Source organism: Saccoglossus kowalevskii, chromosome 8 (assembly GCF_978046115.1).
Source record: "Saccoglossus kowalevskii chromosome 8, keSacKowa6.1, whole genome shotgun sequence".
NCBI classification, from domain to species: Eukaryota; Metazoa; Hemichordata; class Enteropneusta; family Harrimaniidae; genus Saccoglossus; species Saccoglossus kowalevskii.
Genome location: NC_140648.1, coordinates 14930892 through 14955067, shown reverse-complemented (window position 1 = coordinate 14955067; position 24176 = coordinate 14930892). Strand labels below are relative to the sequence as shown.

Genomic DNA, 24176 nt, shown 5'->3' with positions numbered 1-24176 from the left:
AGCATGTCTGTTTAATGTTTACCTAATCTTATCATTTCATTTTTTTACTTTGTACATGATCATTTTGTGTACGAGACCTTACCACGACAAGCTTCTACCTAGAAGCTAGATAGTATTGCTATCATTATATTAACACAACATGCATATAATTATTGGAATATTTGGTTTCATTTTAAATTTTCTTGAAATAATGATTCACCTTAATCACAATTATTGATAATTGATCAAAATTAATTAAATTGTTCGATATTTCAAAATTTGACATAGCTATAATATAGGTGGGTATTTGCAGGTCAAAATGTGGGTAATTTTTTACCTGAAGCCAAATTGAAGATAGGAAATTATTTTTTCAATTTGAATAAACATACTTTGTCAACAGACTAGTCAATCTGATTAAAATCCGATGTAGGTATGAGGCTCCAATTTTTTATAACCCTTTATATTATATTTATTTGTATTTTAGTTCGAATATGTCGATTTTTTGGTTTTTCTTGTTTTTCTTTTTCTAAGAACTGATCAACGGCAAGAAAAACCAAAAAAATTGACATATTCAAACTAAAATACAAATAAATGTAATATAAAGGGTTATATAAAAAAAAATAATTAAAAAAAAATTGGAGCCTCATACCTACATCGGATTTTAATCAGATTGCAGATTAGTGTATATTGTTGCAGTTTTAAGGTAGCGAGAAGGGAAATTTTCACTTTTTTCTTGATTTTTCAAAAATTGATTAAACGTTCACTTTAGACCTTGATACATCATCCCAGTTTTACAAAAGATCGAAATTGCGAAATAACGTCGCTCAAATCAGTGTTTTAAAACGCTAGCAGAAAAGACTACAACTGCCGTTTCGTGGATATTTGCACATTGTTTATCTTTGAAAGGGTTTAAATGATAACATCTTATCTGTATACTCTGTTGTTGACGATTCTGATATAACGGGTGATAAGCTTCCCGTTGCAAACAATGCGTGTTTATCTAACGTCCATTGTCAGCATTATTGTCAGTCGAGACTTCGTCGGAGAAACATGGTCATACAGTACCCATTTCGCCCAACCTTCCGCTTTTACATCGACTGCTTAACGCTTAATTTCTGACCATGCGTTCTTGTCCGACCGGAAAACGACCGCATTTTAATCGCGTTTTTTTGGGGGGAGGGGGGGGGGGGCTCGCTCGCTCATTGAAAACACTGACCGCTCGTCCAAACACTGATCACTGGCGCAGAAGTGGTCGAAATGGTGGTTTTGATAGTAAAGTGTGAACATACAACTAACTAGTATTAACTATTATTAAATTCAGAACGGCACTTCAAATCTAATAGTTGTATGACACTTGTATCGTGAAAGCAACTGAACTGGGACCTCTTGTTACGTGTTTTGGGTGCTTGTTCTAAATGTAATATGTTATTTTAATGAGACAGTTACGTGAAAAAAAACATAGGTAACTCATTTTGACAGAGCAGAGAAACTAGGAAATGTTAATAATTAATTCCAAAAATAACGATACCGAATCCACGTCGGTCCATGTCTGGTAAAATTTGACATTCAATTTTTAAAATTAAGTCACGATCAATGAATGACTTCGGTCTAAACCGTATACGTATACGTAAAATTATTCCCACAAAAATATTTTCGACTAAAAACGGCCACATGCCCTGAAAAAATCGAACAGAGCTTGACATGTATGAATAATTTATTGGGCTTAAAAATTTAGTTATAGCCATAAATATTTGGTGGCCTGTCGATGAACAATTTCGAAACTCAAGATTCACACGGCTGCGAAAGTAGAACATTCCGGAGGCGGTGAAACGGAAGAGCCAAAATTAACGCATAAAAATAGAACGCGTATTTTGACCTCTGTGTGACCAACCAATGGCTGGATACGAAAACGTTTGCGGTCGTTGCCAAAGAACCCCATCGTCCATCGCCTGGCGATGCTCTTCACCCCCCCCCCCCGGAATGTTCTACTTTCGCAGCCTAATCGCAGGTTTTTCGAAAAACTCCGAAAAAACACAAGAATTAGTAGAAATGTTCCTATTTTGGGCGGATTATTGATAGAAAATAATGTCTTTATTAATTAATTTCCCTTAGTTATTTTTTATCGGCGAAAAACTGCGATCTCGGCAAATTTGGTTGCACAACTTCCCTCTATCCACAGTGGAGAAACTGTGCTCTATCATATACACCCAGCGACACCGATGCCAGCTAACTGGGAGAAACCAACGGGGATCGACATTCCAAACAAATTATTGGGACACGGTGTACAGACATTCCAAACAATCGAAATTATCAACGAAAGACAAGGTATTATTTTAGGCTTAGAAATATTTTCTTTCCGTCAGCCCATGCATGGAACTGCCATTTAGCTTCATGGTCCTTCAGCTTGTCTTCGACTCGGAACACATCGCGAAGACTCAATAATCAGGAAAGAAACCCCAGACAACCATGTCGTACTTGTGTTGAAATACATTTTGTATACATTTTGTATTTCACGTCAGAATAAATAATAAAATATTCAGTCCAAGCCAAATCGAGGCCAAAGGGTCAGGTTGCGTGCATATATTTATAGATAGTTAAAACAAAATGTATTTGAACTTTTGTCAGCTGTTCAACATCTATAAAAACCATAAAGACAATTATAAGACAATGTGAACCTCGGAAATTTTTCTGTTAGTCCGAATTTTAAATGCATGCGAGCGAGCGGTGATATTTCGGGGTTTGCGCGGTCGAAAATAAAGCGGAAATTGTCCGGTCAAATTCAACAAGTGGTCAAAAAAGCGAGAAAAAAGGTGATTGGAAAGCGGGAGCGGGCGGGAGGTAGTGCGAAATGAGTGCTGTAAATTTGCGCAACTTTCTTTTAAATCGTTTTATTTTCCAAGTCAATATTCTATTTGACTAATACCATGTTTTCTAACGCAATGGCGAAGAAAAGAAAGAAAGCGTTGACAGATGAGGCAAAGAAAAATCTGCCACTCAGTGTCGCACTCTGACACAGTAATTTTTTTTTTTTCAAACATCGGCCATTTTGTTTCACCATGAAAACCAGTTTATTAGATCACTTATCAGAGACACTTGAAGGATTAGCTTGTTTGTAAACTGTCAGCGTGTACAGTGGGACAGTAATGTTTGTCAGAGGATTACCCCTCGTTGTTCGTTTGCATAACAATGGAAACCCGAAACGTTCCTGGAGTGGGGACTCAAATGCCAGCAGTTTTCTTCATTTTTCACGCTCGAGCTTGAAATTATTCATTATCTGACACTCTTTATGAGCTCTATGATATCAGTGGTTAATATGTTTGGCCATTTTTAGTGTATATTTATAATAATGCAGCAAATCTACAGTGTTTTATTAACCAAGACTGTTTTTCGCGTTTTTCTCGAATTGAAGTTTCGATTGAGTACGACTCATTGGGACCGCCGCCAAATCAAGTGCGTTCGGACTAGGACATTCAAACTCGCAGTTATCGTTCAAAAGATAATGATGGTGCGAAATATGTCTGGGTTTTTAAAGAAAATGCTTTGTCACAGAATAATAGTCTGTTAAAAGTGCCAAGTATGAAATAATTTGAGCACAAAAAAACAAACCTGCGTAGAAATCGGAATAATAGGTCTTTTGATTATCGGAGACGCATTTCAATGGACTTGATTACGGACAATGCATGACGTAAATTTCACCAGGAAATTCCGCAGTGTGCTCTCGCAATCGCGGACTTGGTCATCATAGCCATTTTTGATGTCACGTGATAATTATGTAAACAATGACCGTCCAGTTTGTGCGAACTTGTACCTCTATACCTAGTCTTTTGAAATATATAAGCTAAATTACTCTTCTGAACAAGACAACAGACAGAGAATGATTTATTCGAAAACGTCACAAAACCCTTTTCGCTACCTTAATACTTTATAATGGTACCCCAAAAAAGACTATTTACTGATTTGCACCTTAGATTGTAAGAACAACCTTTGTTTACTATTATACGCTCATGAATATATCCCTGATACATATACTGATGTATGGATAGGTTTTAAAGGCATTGTCCAGCATTATAATACCATGAACAAAGCAAACAAGTCATTCACTACTGAACTTTCGATCAGTGCACAACCCTCAGAAATGCTCATCAACTGACTGTTCTACCTGAAAACGCAAATAATTGTATACGTACGGTCAAGGTAATATATTCATAGACATGTACTAGCAGTTTAAATTAGCTTAGCCACTAATTATTTTGAATTTTGTATACAGTTAACTAGAAAATAACCATGATGGTCTGCCATTGGTCTGTAAACGTGACCTACACTTTCCAAATAAGGTAGATACCTTCTAACTCGTCTGTACGTCATTTTACGGACGGGTTTGTTCTATTGTTTTCGGTCTCAGATCTTATAATAAATTTCATAAATGAGCTTATGCCTCTCTTGGCCATGTGACCACCGCGTGTTTATTTGGATAACTCTGCTACTTATGTATTTAATTATACAAATATGAGCATTTTCTATACTAAAACAATACTGTTACAAAATATGTATTTGCTAATAACTTCACACTTTACAATCACGGTTTATTTATATTTATTTTAGGGCAAAACGTCTGAATTCATTGCTGGTGCCATATAGCCAAAATAAAAACTCGCAACTATCTGCGATTGCGTCTCTCACCCACAATGCCTATATGAAGACTGTGTCACGTGATGTTATGGAACTATGTGTACGCTTCTAGATGGCAGATATTTAATTTAATCAATATGAACTGCCGTTGATTAATCCAAGATGGTGGCAACTACTTTCGTCAAAAATTAAGCATCGGGTCCTAACAGCAACGTCTAAGTGTATATATACATTACTAGTATGGAGAGGATTGTGGGAAGGGTGGTAACTATGCATAACCAATGACGAGTGTAAATACACAATGGTATACAACGATATAAATATGTACTCACTCATACAAGGTCAAGTATATACTCTTTTTTAAGGTTGTCCATTTCTTAACAGCGAATGGTATGACGAGAACTCCGTATTCCACAGTTGTTACCAAGCATAAAACAACAAATACAGCTATTATAATGAATTTCCTTGTCACTGTCATGGCTCGCACGTTACTGAAGTCGAACTATGGCGTGTATACACGTTATTCCCTTAGTTCTCAGTCTGAAACTATTGGCAACGATTCACATACACCATACAGTTGTAAAAATAACCTGCTGTGGGACATGCTCGATCTAATACAGTGGTTGGTGTACACTTAGGACAAATCTGCAGCTTTCGAAATTACCTTCCTCATCTCCCATAATTTATTCACCCCTAGTGGAGAACTACAATACCATATATCGTCGTCGAATTCTGTGTCATCCCGTAGTCTTTGAAATAGATGGCAATTACCCGGATGCAGTTTTGTCATCTATTCGAACGCCGCCACGGGACGCCGATTGTTATCGTTGGCATACACAGCTGCTGTTCGAAAACGTAATTATAGCGTTATCACATTTAAAATTAAATTTTTTCAAAAACGTTATTATATCTCCAAAAAATGAGTAAATTTTATAACATTATTAAATAATGCATTTATGGAGTAAATAATTATGTTAGAATGGTGTTTGCAAGAAAACCAGCATATTTATGCTTTGTAATATCATACAAATAACGTTTCTTTAAAAACGTTATTATATCGTAAATTTATTACGTTATAATACTGTTATTTTCAAATACCATATATGTATCTTCCCTGGGTACGTCATAGTGACGTTTGCTAACAACGCTTGAGTTGCAGTTTTAAATGTTATACCTTTAGTACCATTTTCAAAAAAACATTATCATAATGGTATTTTTTAAGAGAAAAATACAATTATTTTCGTGTGACTTATTTTCGTAAATTGTCAAAATGCCATAATTACGCTTTTCAGTGATACATAAAACACGTTGTATTTAATATGTATTATTAATGTTTTCAAGAAATGTAAATTTGAGATTGTGATGGGCCGGTGGACTAGTATGGCAATAAAGTTTATTATTATGAAAACACGTTGTATAATGTTATTAAAAATATTAAACTGATATAGTAATATAACGTACATTTTACAATACAATATTGCCATTTACATAAAAAACACATTGTAATATAATTGGGACCGGGTTGTATACTAAATGTGTAAAAAATAAAAAAAACCTTGATTTTCCGGCAACAGGACTTGGGCATATTATTATGTTCTAATTAAACTAGCTGATTTACTCGTCGATAACACGTTGGTGTCGGCCAACTTTTTTAAATTCAAATTCCCCATTCTGTTTGGGTGTGTGTGTGTTTCGTCCCTAATCCCTCGATCTCATCTATATATTTTCCTTAAAAATCAATACTTCCTGTTTTATGTATTTCCCCATTAAACCTGTAATCAATTCATGTTCAAATTCATGTTTGTTTAGGACAAGTGTGCATTATCAGCCAATAATTGCATATGTAATTTTTTGTGTTTGGACCAATCAAATCAATGGATAAACACCATGAATAATTTACTGGTATAATATAATGACCAATAACAACCAATTGAAGAAAAAATAACATTTTAAGCTAATCAGAGAAATCTGTAAATCCATTGATAACTGCTTCAAACAGAGGGAGAATAATAAAAAATAAGACAACTAGCTGTCTCACAATGAACACAAATTACCTAAATCTCATTCAATAGGACTTTCTTGTTTGTTCTGTCGTTATTTTCTTTTTTACTGTACTTTTTTCTTCATTGTCATATTATAATCCCAATGAGGATACAATAAATCCCAATGAAGATACGATAAATCCCAATGAGGATACGATATATCCCAATGAGGATACGATAAATCCCAATGAGGATACGATAAATCCCAATGAGGACACGATAAAACCCAATGAGGATACGATAATCCCAATGAGGATACGATAATCCCAATGAGGATACAATAAATCCCAATGAGGATACGATAAATCCCAATGAGGATACAATAAATCCCAATGAGGATACGATAAATCCCAATGAGGATACGATAATCCCAATGAGGATACGATAAATTCCAATGAGGATACGATAAATCCCAATGAGGATACGATATATCCCAATGAGGATACGATATATCCCAATGAGGATACAATAAATCCCAATGAGGACACGATAAATCCCAATGAGGATACGATAATCCCAATGAGGATACGATATATCCTAATGAGGATACGATAAATCCCAAGAGGATACGATAAATCCCAATGAGGATACGATAAATCCCAATGAGGATACGATAAATCCCAATGAGGATACGATAATCCCAATGAGGATACGATATATCCCAATGAGAATACGATAAATCCCAACGAGGACACGATAAAACCCAATGAGGATACGATAATCCCAATGAGGATACGATAAATCCCAATGAGGATATGATAAATCCCAATGAGGATACGATAAATCCCAATGAGGATACGATATATCCCAATGAGGATACAATAAATCCCAATGAGGACACGATAAATCCCAATGAGGATACAATAATCCCAATGAGGATACGATAAATCCCAATGAGGATACGATAAATCCCAATGAGGATACGATAATCCCAATGAGGATACGATAAATCCCAATGAGGACACGATAAATCCCAATGAGGATACGATAATCCCAATGAGGATACGATAAATCCCAATGAGGATACGATAAATCCCAATGAGGATACGATAAATCCCAATGAGGATACGATAATCCCAATGAGGACACGATAAATCCTAATGAGGACACGATAAATCCCAATGAGGATACGATAAATCCCAATGAGGATTCAATAAAGATTATTATTATTATTATTATTATTATTATTATTATTATTATTATTATTATTATTATTATTATTATTATTATTATTATTATTATTATTATTACTAATGGTAATTTATAATTTGATTAAATAAGGCTTACAAAAGTCTCATGCCCCAAGTTCTGAAAACAACGATTTTAAATTAGCCATTATCGCTATAATTCTCAGCAAGAGACGGACGCTTCAGGCTTGTTTTTTTCCATAGGCGGGCGTTTTGAGTTAAAAGTTAAAATTGATTTTAAATAATGTATTCTTTAGTTGTTATATATAACAACAATATAAGTATTAATTGAATATATCCTTTTAATTAAAATGACGTGTATATATTTGTTTGCTAATAACTCGTCGACGCAAGCACGGCATATTTATATGTTTTCCTCTTGCAACCGTAAGCCATTTAATATTACATAAGACTTGTTACGTTCAATACTTTTACATGTAAACATTCCACCAATTAATTCCTCACACCTGACTTATATTTTATTGTTAAAAGGCGTAATTTCTTCACGTGCACTGATGTTAAAATTGAAATAGTCACGTCACACTTTATCCTGACAAGGTGCTCCAAAGTAAGTGAGGTCTGATGCCGTTTAGCCGGCGAGGGCCTACTCACGCCTACATGTCAGGCTGGACATACTTATATTTATTTGATTTATTTGCTAATAACTTACACGTTACAGTCACGGTTTAATTATATTTATTTTAGGGCAAAAATGTCGGTGGTAGAAACGTCCTATATTTGTCCCAACACTTCATTTGCTGGTGCTATGAAGTCATAATTAAAACGCGCTGCGATTGGGCTTCTTGTCTACAATGCCTATATTTCTACGTAGACTGTTACGTGTTGTTACGGAACTATGTTTACGCTTCTAACATGATAGATATCTAATTTGGATAAATTTACAGACCGATATGAACTGCCGGGCCGTCGGTATGAACTGCCAAGATGGCGGCAACTATTGTCGTCAAAATTATGCATCGAGACAAAGGGCTCGCCACCTAACATCAACGTCTGAGGATATATACATATACTAGTATGGGGAGAATGACGGACAGGGTGGTGCCTATGCGTAACCAATGACGAGTGTAAATACACAATTGTATACAGCGATATATATGTCCTAGTATATATATAAATTTATACTCACTCATACAAGGTCAAGGATATATTCTTTTTTAACGTTGTCCATTTCTTAACAGTGAACGGTATGAAGAGAACTCCGTATTCCACAGTTGTTACCAAACATAAAACAACAAATACAGCTATTATAATGAATTTTCTTGTCACTGTCATGGCTCGCACGTTACTAAAGTCGAACTATGGCGTGTATACACGTTATTCCCTTACAGTTCTTTGTGAAATCATTGGCAACTACTTACACAATGACTCCAATACACTGTTTAAATATTATCCTGATGAGGTCAGTGGTGAGTTGTATTTAAATGTCAATGTGTTTAGGTCGGCATTATGCGGGCCCATATAATGTCATGATCCTTAAACAATTTACTAAATATCACCTCAACTGAATATTTCAGTGGGACCACATAACCTGCTTATGTTTTTGTATATTGTTTGATTATATTTACTTCATTGTCCCTCGGTACAGAGGTTTTAACACTGTACACAACCTGGGTTTACACCTTCTTTCCAGAGTGTGGGGGTCACGTGTTCCTCTTGTATGCATTGCCACGCTTGTAGTGAAAGGCATAAAGCGGGGGCGGGGGGGGGGTATTATAAACGTCGTCCGATGGATAGCGTTTCAATCTACCTCAGTGTTGATCAAGTTTCGTCAAACATTGACTACTTTATACGCCCAAATAATAAATTTTACATGTTCTTGTAAAAAATAGAGTCGATAAGCATTGCGGGCTATATAGTGTTTTTAACAAGACACCCGCATCCCGCATCCCGTATATGTAGCAGTGCGTTCTAGCTCGATATTTAGGTCTATACAGATAAGACAAAATTATCGAGATCCGCGTATGATATGCTATACAAATTAGACAAGAATTCTAACACATTATCGAGATTCGCTGATGATATGCTATACAAATCAGACAAGAATTCTAAACAGATTATCGAGATATGCGTACGATAAAAAGAGCAGGTGTGTAGCAACGCCTAAGTCTCTAAAAATCTGAAAAAAAAACTTGAACAATAGGGTCCCATTTAGTGCAAAATATATCTGTCGCTTTATCATAAAATGAATTGACGTCCATGTTGTTCATGTTATACTGCCATCACTGATATGTCATTGTGGTAGTAGTCTATCAATAAACCGACCAGTTACCCATTCATTTAATATCTTTCAATTTATTCCACAGGAAGTCATTGCGGGAACTTAGTATTTTAGTGACACCCTTTTTAAATATATCATGTTTCTAAAACAACTGCAAATCCCTTTGAACTCTGTCACTATGTAAAAAGTTAAATCCGATGATCTGTGAGAACGTCAAATAGCAGATATCTTGGAATCTGTTCATTCAGAATGCCCTTTCCCGGCAGTGCACTCACGATGGTTGACGCCATTGTGGTTAAATTATAGTTGTATGAATGAAACTTGTTTTTGTAGAAACACCTTGTCTCAATTTGCATACAACATACTGAATTGTTCGAGTTGCGAACATCGAGTTACGAACATCGAGTTACGAACATCGAGATACGAACATCGAGATACGAACATCGAGTTACGAACATCGAGTTACGAACATCGAACATCGAGTTACGAACATCGAGTTACGAACATCGAGTTACGGACATCGAGTTACGGACATCGAGTTACGGACATCGAGTTACGAACATCGAGTTACGAACATCGAGTTACGGACATCGAGTTACGAACATCGAGTTACGGACATCGAGTTACGGACATCGAGTTACGGACATCGAGTTACAAAAATGCCCACGCCCATATTTTAGAAACGACGCCCACTATTGAAAAACCACGCCCCGGGACCCTTTTCCCTTTATTCTGGAATCTTCTTTTCTGTAATACAATAAAACATAATGTTCTTACATTGACTAGAGAAAAGAAATCGCATACAGACACTTACAAAAAGTGTAACGATTACTTTGAGCCCTTGGATCACGGTTCGTTCGACTGAGAGTGCAATTTGTCATACAATATATTGTGTCATAATTTCAATTCAAACTTTTGGAGCTTGCTTTCAACTTTAACTAGAAAAGCCATCATAGCCTCTTTCGTAATTCCGAAATTGTTTGAAGTAGAGTGTACTTTTGGGGGAATGAAGTATTTAGAAATTATGTATTTACGAATCATTTTAGTGTGACAATTGCTCAGATAGTAAAATAGTAAAAATCAATTGCAAGTAGTAGGCCAGGGAGGTTGTTATCTTTCGTATACCGTAAATTAAAAGTATGCAGTTATTGGGCGATTTTCAACAGGCGAGTGCAGTGTAAACCTTGTTCAAAGATAATTGTCCTTCACAGTTGTATTACGTTTTGGAATTTGATAATTGTTGAGGAAATCTATATGACCATTGCCAGGAGGATGTGGGCGACGATTGTGTGAAACAAACATGGAATAAAAGGTCTTAATTTGAGGAGTCAAATAATTGTGTAAATAATTTGGTTTTTTTTAGCATTGAAAATCGCTCAAAACCAAGGAAATATTTTGTATTAATCCCACTAATACCATGCTTTCCAAAAAAGAAGCGCGCGTATTGAAAAACGATAACTATAGTGATGTGGCTTCATCACGTGCACAAGAGCTTCCAAAACAACCTTGCATGGTGGGAATACATATGAAAATCTTAACAAAAAAAGAAACAAAAAACAGTGAAAGAAAACATGTCACAAATCACGTATACATGGCTTTAGAAATGTTAATTAGTTAAAGGTGCGCTGTCCTCAATTCCTGCGGCAGTTCAATTTCGAAAACAATGACAATCCTTCAGGAAAAAAGGAAACTATGATTCAGCGTGGACGGCACATATTTGATGTTGTTTATATACAATGGCCCCTTCGTAAACCTAAATCGCTTACCCTCCTTGTATGCAGAATCCATAATCGGATGAAGCTTCTTTTTGGTTTTGTAGTCGGTTGGGCATAAATCCGTTTTAATTAACAAAAGTGGAATCTTTGATAGCCTCTCGCGAATTTGTCATGATACTTCTTCTTTGCTCTCGAAGCGGCCCTGCCCGGAACATGGCGTGCGTTATAAGTCCAAAAATGTCCGACACCTTCAGTTTATCTTCACTCAAAGTTCAAACAATGGAAATACAGTCCTCACCTTTTGTTTCGGGAATTCCACAAAAACGTAAATAAAAATCATGGGAATATCCCTGCATGAAGTTACACGTTATCATTATAGCAAGGAGAAATAATTATTTCTTTTGTTCGGTTTATATAATAAATTCTTAAAGCGCGGTAGTCGTCGCGCTGCGCATGTGCGAGATATACATGTATGGGTCTCATATAAACAAAGGTGGCGACTTTGACTGTTGCGCAAATCAACGAGTACGAACTGAGACGTTTCCAAGCTTTAATTAAGAAATTTTCAGGTTATTGGAAGGCATTGAAGGAGTCACCGGCGGTAATCAATGCAAGTCGCGCCCAGGTCAAACCTCATACTTGTGATTTCCATTTGAGGAGCGCATTGGATTGTGGGAAATCAATGTTTATCAACACAAATGTGGCATATGCGCAGCGCGACGACTACCGCGCTTTAATATTGTATGCGTATTTTTGTGAGTGTACCTGTATGTATTAAAATATGTACACCATTAAAACGATAAACACCTCAAATCAACCATGCAAAGTAAACAAAATTATCAAAAGTGATTTTGGATTTGTCCTAGCCAGTTTATAAAATTGTGAAAAAATATTTTCGTAATTAACACTAACCGCGAAATACGATGTCACTGATGGAATATTTTATATTGCAATTTCTTTCAATTGTAAATGCATTGCAATGCATTAGTAATAATTAATATGTATATACATTTATTAATTTCATTTGTTTCGTATTATGATTTCCTATCCATAGTTGAAAATTCTTCTGAGGATTAATAATTTCAATAAGCTTTTTTCAACTATCTTTCAGCGACACCAGTAAGATTACTTATAATATATCACTAAGCAGTGTAACAACAATGCATGATGCAAAGCCCATTTTGATATGGTTAAATGTTTCTTGGTCGAAGTAAGAAACCTGAGAGGGTACTATCAGAGCATAGTTCTTATTCATAGGATCTCCTGCCAGAGCAACTGCACAAAATAATGAGGGCAAATTAACCGATAGCTCCTAAGGATGGTATTCCTAAATTAAGACCAGTTGTTAATGACACATAAAACATTCATTCTCAACTCCAATGAAAGGACCATTTACTGCGACAAAGCCCTACGCGTCCTTGAAAGCTGTTCACTACGAAAGCCACACCCCACAAGGCTACTAGTCAATGAAATGCATTATTATGTTAGTGTATATGACAAAAGCCGGGTTGTCACGACACAAATAGCATACAACCCCGCGATTTGTGTGTGAACTATTCTCATAGTAACGTTGTATTACTAGCGAGAACTTGATTAAATAATATTTATATTGTTAAAACCGTTTTTTGTAGAAACACATCAAAATACATACCAACCTTCTCTAGATTTACATACAGTCTCTTGTTATTTATTCTATTGGTGTTTTTCAAGTTGTAATAAAATAAAAATTAAATAATAAAATAAACAAACAATACGGCTTTCGCGATATATACATTCACACAATATTTCATATTGAAAAAAAACTCCAACAACAAACAAGAGACTGTTTTCAAGCCTTGTCGTTCCTGAAAACCCGGTTTGAGGACCCCGTATCTCACTGTGACTTGAGTCCGCACGCCCTCTTGCGACAAACACTAACAATCATTGTAGAAGTTTCTGTGAGCTATTAAAGGGAGCCCCATTTAAACACAGAGGGATGGAGAATTTGGAAACAAAATAACGAAGTCTCAAGAAATAACTGCTGTGGACGAAGAGAAAAAAAATGGAAAATAGGAATAAAGAAATGTCCCCAGCTTCCAACTTTAGGATTTTAAATGGAGTTCCCTAAAACCTCGCCAGGCTCAGGAACGTTCAAATTTTACAGAGTCCGGAAGATGGGAGTTGGTCGATGGAGGCGCACTTTGAATACTCAACTCTGAAATGACCGGAATTTACAGAGGAACTGTCCATACTGCTCGGTGTTCTATGTTCTTGCTGTTCTTGTTAATATCAAATATCACGATATTCGGTAAGTCTAGCCATGGAACTATTTTTGTTATTTACTCAGGCTTCCATGGTCTTACTGCCCCGTGACAGTGAGCCTGAAAACTACAGGGGGGAAATCACGTCATCCCTGCCAATATGGCGAGTCAATCGAACGATCAAATCAACAAAAATAATATTGCGACAAGGAACGAATAGGACAGAATGTAACAGAATTGGAACATACTAGTACATAGACTCTGTTACACTGCTAGTATTCAGAGGTGTGAACATAAACAATCTCAAAACTACTAGTAGGACATGAATTTTGGTCTGAAACAAAATGGCCGAAACACGCTTTGAGGGCGAAAAGTTTTTGTTTTTTTTGTAAAAAATATTATTATTGCGGGTAATTTTTGACCAAATTTGGTTCACAAAATAATACTTTTTAGTTTTTTGAAATCTGACTCCTGTTCAGGGATGTTTTTTCACGAGAAGTTGAAGTTGACACAATACTGAATTTACAAAGAAATGTAACATTTGGACAGCACATCAAATATACCTTTCCTATGTCCATGCCCCCCAGGGAATCTCATACTTGTTACATGTTAATTGATTGATATTTAAGGAGTAATTATATACTCCATTTTTGAGGGTGGTTATTCCTATTACACCAAGTTCATTTTTGAAGGGCGATGGTCGTATACACTATAGTAGCTGCGGTTCCGTAGCTCTTTGGTGCGACCTAGAATCGAATTTCGCCCTAACAATTTCATTTGGACGTCTTTTTTTTTAATTTTGTAGTTGTACGTCGAACATAGGCCAGAGTCAGTCACGTAAATAATACGGTCGGCAACATAGGGCTATGATTCCACAGCTAACACTATAGTACATGTAAATAAAGATGGCAACTTTGGCATCATTTGCATAATAATTTTTTCACTTTGAACCCTAAATAACCGAGGGTTGCAATATTCAATGTCCGTAGTACACAATTGTGCATTTACAGGCACGACACACTGGTGAAATATGTAATTATATAAAACCCCAAGATTTTCTCTTAGGTTGAGTGATTACAGAGGTGGCAACACAAATTTTGCATGAGAGGTGAGGTCTGCTCACCAAGCCTTACTAGAGGATCCATGGTCATGCTCGCCCTTAAAAATTTTGAAATCTAGACCCTCTGAAACACTATTCCTGCTTTTTGAGGGGGTGACACAATACATTTTTGGAAGGGCGATCGACGCTCTCAACATTTTTTGCGTGCTGCCGCCACTGGATTACCACCATTTTTTGATCAATTCAAGTCGCAGGCTACTTGGGTGGTAATCACAAGTGTCTGCTGATATCGTCAACCGAAGTAAAAATGTTCTGGAGTTATGTATTTATCCCATGCATGTTTCCACATTCCAAAAAATTTAAATGACGTTGAAAGAGGAACTGTTAGAATAACACTGAATTCAATTGTGTGTGCCTTGCGTGCTAATTTTGTTGATGCTGCTGTGTCTTACTTCATGGGAATGTCTTGTGTATGCTGTGAGGTCATTCTGCTTGTTCAGTGCTGTAAATTGCTTAGATTTGTTCAAAATATCAACTGATCTTTTGGAGGGACTGAGGAATATAATTTTGAAAATACACACATGAACTTGCTAAAATAAACCATTGTCACTACAATGAGCAGTTGTTAGACCGTATTTAAATGTAGAAGCTCTGGAAATTCTTCAGGCAGTTGTTTACAATGAAAAAAATGTGAAGTCTAACGATGCATCACAGACGTTATGCCTGTGATAAATTTCCATGCTATGAATATTTTACGGTCTGTTGATTGTATTTTAATTGTCACAGCGCCCTCAGTTTTAGCCTTGGCAAAGGCTTTCTTTCAGGGCCGGTTCTCTAACAAGATTGTACCTTTCAACTTTACAAAACAAACTTTACATTATTTTTACTTAATTAGTAATTTAATTACTCATCATAATTAAAACACTGCATTAGATTATGTTCTCAATGATTGGCCTAAAATAAATTCAATAAAGTAATTATATTACAAACATTTACATTAATCATTAATAATAAATAACAACCTATAGAAGAAGAAATAAAATACTACAATAAATTACAGAACAAACTACTTTATTGCTTTGATTTTGATTTTTATAAAAATTTAATTTTTCTGCCATTTTTTTTTTCAGTTCTGACAAAAAAATGAAAAAAAAGTTGTAAAATAGGCATTTTTTACTGATGCAGATGACGATCATAGCCATGGGCCAAACGTACAGAAGGATGGCTATGATCTTGTTATACAATAAATTTTCTTTTCCATCATCCTTTTCTGCTTCAATAAATACTATGATGTTGGTATCTTCTTGGTACAGGTACCCTTCATGTAATTTCAACAATAGTAACGAAAACCCAACTCATAAAATAGAGAACATATTCCTCCCCTTAGACCACTTGAATATGGTACAAATAAACCAAATGTCGCCCTCTTGCATACCAAACTAAACATACATTCCACGTCATAGTTGAATTGTGACTTTGAGGGCCTTGTCCCAATAGTTGTACTATAAAGAGTTTGTTGATCTATTGTTGTCATTGTATTGAGATGATAATGAGGGTCTTTATAAGATCACCCATGCAGTGTCTGCGTTTCAATGAGATTAGTAACCTATCGCTTTCATTCAAGCTTTAATCCACCTATTGTCTGCCTTGTCAATTTACCATACACCTCTATTTAATCCGTCCTGCTGATAGACCAGTGGGTACACGCCATGTGTTTTGCCGGCACTGTGTAGTGATACTCTGGTTTGATTAATGGTCGTTTCTTTGTAATGGATGATTGCTGATTGAGTTCATTAATTTTGCTGTAAAAGCAAGGACAAACAGTAGTAGCACTTTTATGGCAGAGAGTCGGTACTTGCGATTATATTGGTAGTCACTACAGGTACGGACAGAATGTTTTGTTAAAATGGCAACAAACGTGAGTGATATGTCCCTCTATTCCAGTAACAGCAGCAGTACCGATCAGCAGAGTGTAGAGAACTTATCAGTCCACTGTCTTGACTTTGACGATCTGGTGTTGGGCTTTGAAGAAACGAAAAGGAACATATATGATTTATCCGATGCGACAGCACTTCATGTGCAAGATGCCAATTCCAACAAGGGACATAGCAAGCGACACGGCAACAGTGGCAAATCAAAGTCGCACCACGATAAAACTGACCTGGAGAAGCAACTCTTAGAAGGGGCAAGAAGGAAAGTAAGAAAGACTCAAAAAAGAGACAAAACAAGGCTGCATTCAGGAACAAGTTCAAGGTCAAGGCTTAGATCAAGTGAAGACGATGATGTTTCAGGTATTGTCTTTTCACTATGATTATTTGTCTATCAACAAATATTGTTCTGGATGACGTATATACAACAGGAATTTCAAAATAAACTACAGAATTTTGAAATAAACTACAGTAAAATTATTTAAATAATAAAATTAAAAATGCATGTCATGGTATGTATAATGAAACATAAAGTACATTGATTATGTTATAATTCATTGTGGCAGAGATGGATTATTGCAAACAGGTTTGAAAGATTATTAATCCAAACCTCACTGTTTTCTCACATAAATCTCCCAATGATTGTATTTATAAGGAGATCAGTAATAATATAAAGAATAAATACAAATTTTGTTAGCTTTTATAAAATTGCAGAATTGTCCTATTTTTTGATATTTATCAATTGTTTTTATTTGCAAGAAAATTGTACATTTGTACCTCAGACATCAGGTAATCGTAGAAACACTGAGGAAACTCAATATTTCTGTAAAATAAAAATTGTAACAATACATATTGATTCACCAATTTTGAGCATACTTTATAAATCACAAGGATATACTGGGCAGGTTTTTTTGCACAGTAACTGACTGACTATAATCAGTAATACATGTACTGTCAATCATATTGTTTTGTATTAAAGCAATGTCAATTAATATAGAAAAAATGGGCACATACTAGAAAAAAAAAAGCTGAAAAAATAATAATAGTAACTAATAATATACCAAATTCAAAGCATGTTAAATTGAAAGACAGACCTTGAATTTCATTCAATTCTATAATAATTAAAAAAAAGCCATCACAACAAATCAGGTCATGGCTTAGCACAGCTTGTCTGGTCATTTACTATAAATCTAAATATAACTTTAGCTTAAAAAAAACAGCTTTGTATTTTTCACCTTGTTCAATGACAAGTTTCTTTAGAAAAAGAAATAAAATGCATCTGGTCCCGTTAATTGCTCATGAAGTAATTGTCAAAAAAAGTAGTTAAGATTAACTTCTTTTTAACTTCACATTATGATGGTAACACCAACAGTTACTATAAATTTATAAAACTGTGCCCTGAAGGTGTATCTGTGGCGGGTATGCGTGTCTAACGTTGTCAACATAGTATAACGAGGAGTCAATATCAGATTGGACGCACATTGTGCGAACTGCTTGCTTCAATTTTACGCAAATATTGACACAGATATTTGAAGTGCTGGGTTTGATTGCTTTACAGTCTGACTAGATTTCGTTCACAATTTTGTAGTCGCAATGTTATACAGGGTCAGGGCCGATTGAGTGATTGTTTGATATTGTACAGCAGCAACACATCACAATATCATTATTTAGTTGGTGCCCAGTTCAACGGTTTTTTCATCAGTAAAACGGAATATCCTTCTTGCAGCAACTGGGTGATTGCTGTATGTAGCTGATTCAGTCTCTTTTTGTTAACCTGACAAGTACTGTATTTTGCTCTGTAACATTGCTTGCATATTAGTACATAAAAGACGAAGGTGTGTCTATGATCAAAATAAGTCATATTTTAGTCATCTAGTAAAGAATAAACGCATTTTTGTTTATGCACATTTATTGGAGGTGTGCTTTTAATGGGGACAATTTGGTTTACATGTTTTCCACCTGTCTGTATCTAATTGGCATTGCAGTTGATGAATGAATGAATGAATGAATGAATGAATGAATGAATGAATGAATGAATGAATGAAATATATGATCTATATTAAACAATCATTTATTATGTTATTTAATACTGTTACCTCCGTCATATTGTGTGAATATATATTTATATATAATCCCACTCTATTTTCCATTAACAATTCAGCAGACATGAGTGATTTATGACGGATGTTTTGTTGCATCGAGAGGTGGGGACTGATGTGCTACTTTGTCGGTTAACACAAGTCAAACTAAGAGAAAATATTATGGGATGATATATTTATCATGTAAATATTTCAGCTTGTGAAACGTTTGAGCACTGAATGAGAATCTATTGCTGATATGCTACGACAAATAAATCACTGTGCACAACTTGTATGCTAATTTTGTACTTTAACATGAGCACTTTGCACATTCTTTGTGATGATCCAGCTTGTGTACGATATTTCTAACTGGGCAGCAATGTTCAATTTTCAAATAATTTTTTGTAGCTCTATACCATATTGAATCTCTGGGTGCTCTGGGACCAACTTCTAGTAGAACGTACGTTGAAAACAAGTTTTGTACGTGTTTAGAATGTAACATCTAAATTATGTGATATGTCTTTTTGTTTTGATCTGTCCTGTATTATGTCACATTGTGTGCACACATTATTTACTACAAGCAATAACATTTTACATGAAGAATACATGTTTCAGTCACATAAAAAAAAACGAAGCATTTATATGTAAAACTGATCATGTCAATGTAATGTAACATTATATTAATTCATAAAAACAGAAAGCAGTTTTGGCTTACATGTGTTTCCACTAGTGTTGTATTAACTACTCCATAAAATACAATATTTGTATTCTCTCAGTTAAGACCTGATGTGATCATTAATAACGATGAGGTCTAATCAGGTATCAGTGTACCATTCAATATTCTGTGTCAGATCTTGTCGCATCAGCTGCATAGGGAAGATAACTTTGTTCATCGCGTGCTAAAACACTTCAGGTTACGTATGATACATTGATTGTATCAGCCTTTGATGGTTAATTTGTTTTTAACGTTTGAGTGCCCAATTTTTAAAAATTGAGTGCAAATATTTCTACATTTTGCAAAATTTTCAATAAATTTTATTTTGGGCAAGGCCAGACTTTTATTACCCCTTGTTTCGCGAACCCGCCGAATGAACAGGAGCCGAAAATAAAATAAAAATAAAATTGTATTTCAGCGTAATTTCTCGCGTCCGCCGAATTGTGAGTGCGAACAAATACTAAAAAAAAATTATTTTTATCTTCATTTTTTTTTTCGCCCGCCGCATAACAAATCCAAGTTGCATTTTCGTGGGAGTATCATGATCAAAGTACTGAAATCTCGCGCAGATGAGAAACAAGATTATACATGGAATAACATTTTATTTCATTTCTTCTCTCCAATCAATGATCTCACTTACAATTCTTTGAGAATCACACAAATCTAATGGAAAAAAAAGAATTAATTTTATTAATTACCGCCCTCCTCAAAATATTTGCTTTATAAAAACTCGAGAAACAAGGAATAAAAAAAGTCTGGGCCAATACAGATATTGCATTTAGTTTTTCATCAAAAGGTATGTCATTTTTTTTATCAACGTTTCATGTGCAGAGGAGCAGACTATACAAATTCATGTTGTAGATTGTGTCAGAAGTTGACAATGGCACTCAAAGTCGCTTTCGCATTTGAAATATCATGTTACGAGCAGGAACAAAATAAAATATAGGGTCACTGTAAGTTCAGAGAAAATCCATCAATAAAAATAGCATGCATTATCTGTTTTAGAGCATTTTATCATTGTTTCCCATGGGACGAATATATCTCAAAATTTAAAAGGTACCGTACAAGCTACTTTTTGATGTCTGTATTAAGTATTAAAAAAAATTAGTGGATTTTAATGTGGAAATGTGTTTTCATTGTTGTCTATGGAAATCGCTGCTGAAATAGCGTTTTTATGCATATTATTTTACCATTTTTCTCGAAAACAAATTGACAGTGAAACATAAATGTTCACAATTAGCTGAGTAATAAAATAAATATTTGTAGACAGATTTTGAAACAAAAACAAAAAACTCATAAGTAACATTCTACCATAAGCGTAACCTTGATAACCTAGCACTGCCCCTACAAAAAAAAATCAAATAAAACTCTTAATCTGTGAAACGTAGGCTTAGGATCAGATATGAATAAAGCACAGCAATTGGATTAAATAATATATCATGCACGACAGATATCTAATGTTGAATTTAATATATATTGGTATCTAGGTAACGTATATGTAGCACCTTGTGCAGTTAAACAAGTCCTTTTTCATCTTTGGAGATATTCTATCACAAGGAAGTGAAATAAATGTTTTTTCAATATAATAAAGACATGGAAAAGATGCCTCTTGAATATTGTTTAGTATTTTCATATTTCCTGTGCAATTTCCACATTTTCTGAATTTTTTTTCAATTCTATGTTAATTGAGCACCATAACTTTTTCTGGTAAAATTTTTGGTGGGATAGTTTGCCTGCTTTTTATGTGTTTTTTTCTATATATATATTTTTTTAAATGTACGAGCTTAAAATTTGTAAATGTTGTCAAAAGTTGACTTTGCCTTTCAAAGGTTCCATACAGAATCGATATCTGTTCAAAATAAACATTCAGTTGATTATTACAAGATAGTACGTTCCTTGAGCCATTCAAATGATAGTTACCCAGTCTGATATTATTGATGGCCACAATAACAGTATCGTCACATCATTTATTTTTCTCTGAGAAATGATGTTTAACGTGAATTTTGTTTACTGTACGATATCTGGTTCAGTAGTGATATATCACACTAAACGTGGCAATGATGAATATTATAAATCACCACTAACATAATTAGGTTTTTATAGCATCACATTATCACATGATATTGTAAACCACCATTTGAAAGTAAATTCATTTCAACAAAAAGCCCCCAAATTTAACTAAATATATTTAATTTTGATGATGGTGATTTAAAAAACAATAACGAATCTACCACTGTGTCATATTGGATTTGAATAAGGGTCTTGATACGATAACATATTATCTTGCCATAGATCTCCAATCCCCATTCAATACGACAGTTTGGGGTTCATTATTGCTTAAATATACCGGTAGACCAATCTGAATTGTAAGTTCAAGATTGCAACAACATTAAAAGTTAGCAGTATTCTCTAAAAAAAAAAAACTGCTAGTCAGAATATCTGTCTCAAATATGAGACAGTAGAGCTAGCGAATTCCCAGATTCAGGTTGTCATGGCGATAAATCAAAGAAGCAAACCTCATTATAATGAAACCATTAATTTAAAGTCACACTGCTCTATCAACATTCCTTTTCTGAATGCTAATTTAATCCCTTGGGTCTTCAGCTTCCGCTATTATATCTTCATTTCACTATGGAATTCTGTATTCTATGAGCAGCATTGCATTGTGACTGTTGGAAGGACTTTTGCCCTTTTGTCAGCTGACTCAATGTGGCTCTGTTGCAAGGTTGCTGTGGTGTGGTCACCAGTGTGAAATTACAGTGATTGAATGAATATCGTTTGAAATTTACCGCATCCAATCCTTTTGAATTGCCGATACCGGAAAGCTATATGTAAATGGACATACAATCTATATAATCTGTTTTGATTTGATTCGTTAATTATAGTTAAAATATTGTTAAATAAACATTTTTGTATAGGTTTGAGCATTGTGACACAAGGGGAATGTTAAAAATTGTTCAACACCTCAGAGTATATTTTTCAGATTTTGTCAACTAGTTCATAAAATTTGTAGACATTGAACAGGTGTAATATGTACTGAAGGTAAAACGAATAGCAGGTTAAAATCAAAAATGGCCTCTAATATTTAAGATTCTGCTAAATTGGTCTTGAAGGGAATTCCTTTTATATATTTGTTTATAGTTTTATTGAAACACTTAAAATTCTTCAGAAGGAATTAAAATGGTTACACTAACTACTAGAACACGTAATTAAATCATACAAATCTTACAAAGATTATTATTTAAGGTAGAGATGCAGTTTATTTGGCTTGCTTTTTAATTGAGTAATTAGACAATGAAAATAGTATTATATATCCAACATGTTATATATTTTCTGAAAGCTTATTATACAAACTTTGTAAAACTTGTCTTTATTTTAAATATCCAGAATGCGTTTTTGATTTTGGGTCAAAAATATGCTTTTTTGGGCAAAAGTGGTTTAAAAAAAAATAGCTTAAAAACTTCAAGTCCGTTTGTGGGTAAAATTACATCACTGAATACCTTGGTATACTACTAATTCAAATGCGTCCACTCATCTCTCTAACGGCTTTCAAAGTCGCACAGCATGACCTCAAAGTTCACTCTTTTCCATTTTTGCATAATTTATATATCCATGTTAATTGCAGACTTGTTATTTTTGTTCCACTCGCCGTAATAAACTGTCCGGACGCATTTTGAATAATGTGTGAAAATTTCGAGGCAAATTGCCAAAGCGTCTATCAGCTATTTTAATTTAAAACCCAAGAATGCACCAAAAATAGAAGACGAGAAAAAGGCTAATTTACATATTTGCACGTTAAACCGGGAATTACTGCTTTGTCATACTTTGTCATACTTTCTAGACTATTGAAATTGAAAGTTAACGTATAGACAGAGACATTTGATGTAAAATCGTTGGACCAGAACAACTGCTCTTGAATATATAAATCAGAAACACGTCATTCATACCAATGTTTTGATGGGGTCGGTAAAAACACGTGGCAATGGCCAGTAAATATGACGTCATCTCATGAATTATTAAACAGGAGGCGGTCCTAGGAAGGTGACCTTTTATCACGATCAAAACATCATGGCTTCTCTTCAATGTATTTTCAATAAAAAATCTACGAGTATTTCAGAGCCTATGGTTTGCCGTGAAGAGTACAAAGTGGGATATTAAATTATTTATCCTCGATGATTTTTATGTAGTATTGAGAACCAACTCCAGGAAGCGAACGCACAATAATGAAAAATCGCGTAATCCTAGAATCAAAACGCGAGGCACAGAAGTTTTGTTCAGCGTTTCCAATCCCATTTTTCCCACTGCAACATATTTGTTTAAAAAAATATTTGAATTCTGTTTTTTGAGGAGGCAATTTTTTATTT

The 24176-nt window shown here is 34.7% G+C and overlaps 2 protein-coding genes across 2 annotated transcripts in view; one reads left to right on the top strand and one right to left on the bottom strand.

Annotated features, from left to right (window-relative positions):
* The window catches only part of LOC100377686 (ketimine reductase mu-crystallin), a 50923-nt gene extending 41699 nt beyond the window's left edge, over positions 1-9224 (bottom strand). The window contains exon 1 of the mRNA XM_085502233.1: positions 8985-9224. Within this exon, the coding sequence (XP_085358359.1) occupies positions 8985-8988 (4 nt within the window). The 5' untranslated portion in view covers positions 8989-9224. The remainder of the gene's footprint in view (positions 1-8984) is intronic.
* A 7457-nt stretch (positions 9225-16681) lies between these two features.
* The window catches only part of LOC102810321 (unconventional myosin-X-like), an 86830-nt gene continuing 79335 nt past the window's right edge, over positions 16682-24176 (top strand). Inside the window, exon 1 of the mRNA XM_078011872.2 lies at positions 16682-17382. Coding sequence (XP_077867998.2) covers positions 16998-17382 — 385 coding nt within the window. The 5' untranslated portion in view covers positions 16682-16997. The remainder of the gene's footprint in view (positions 17383-24176) is intronic.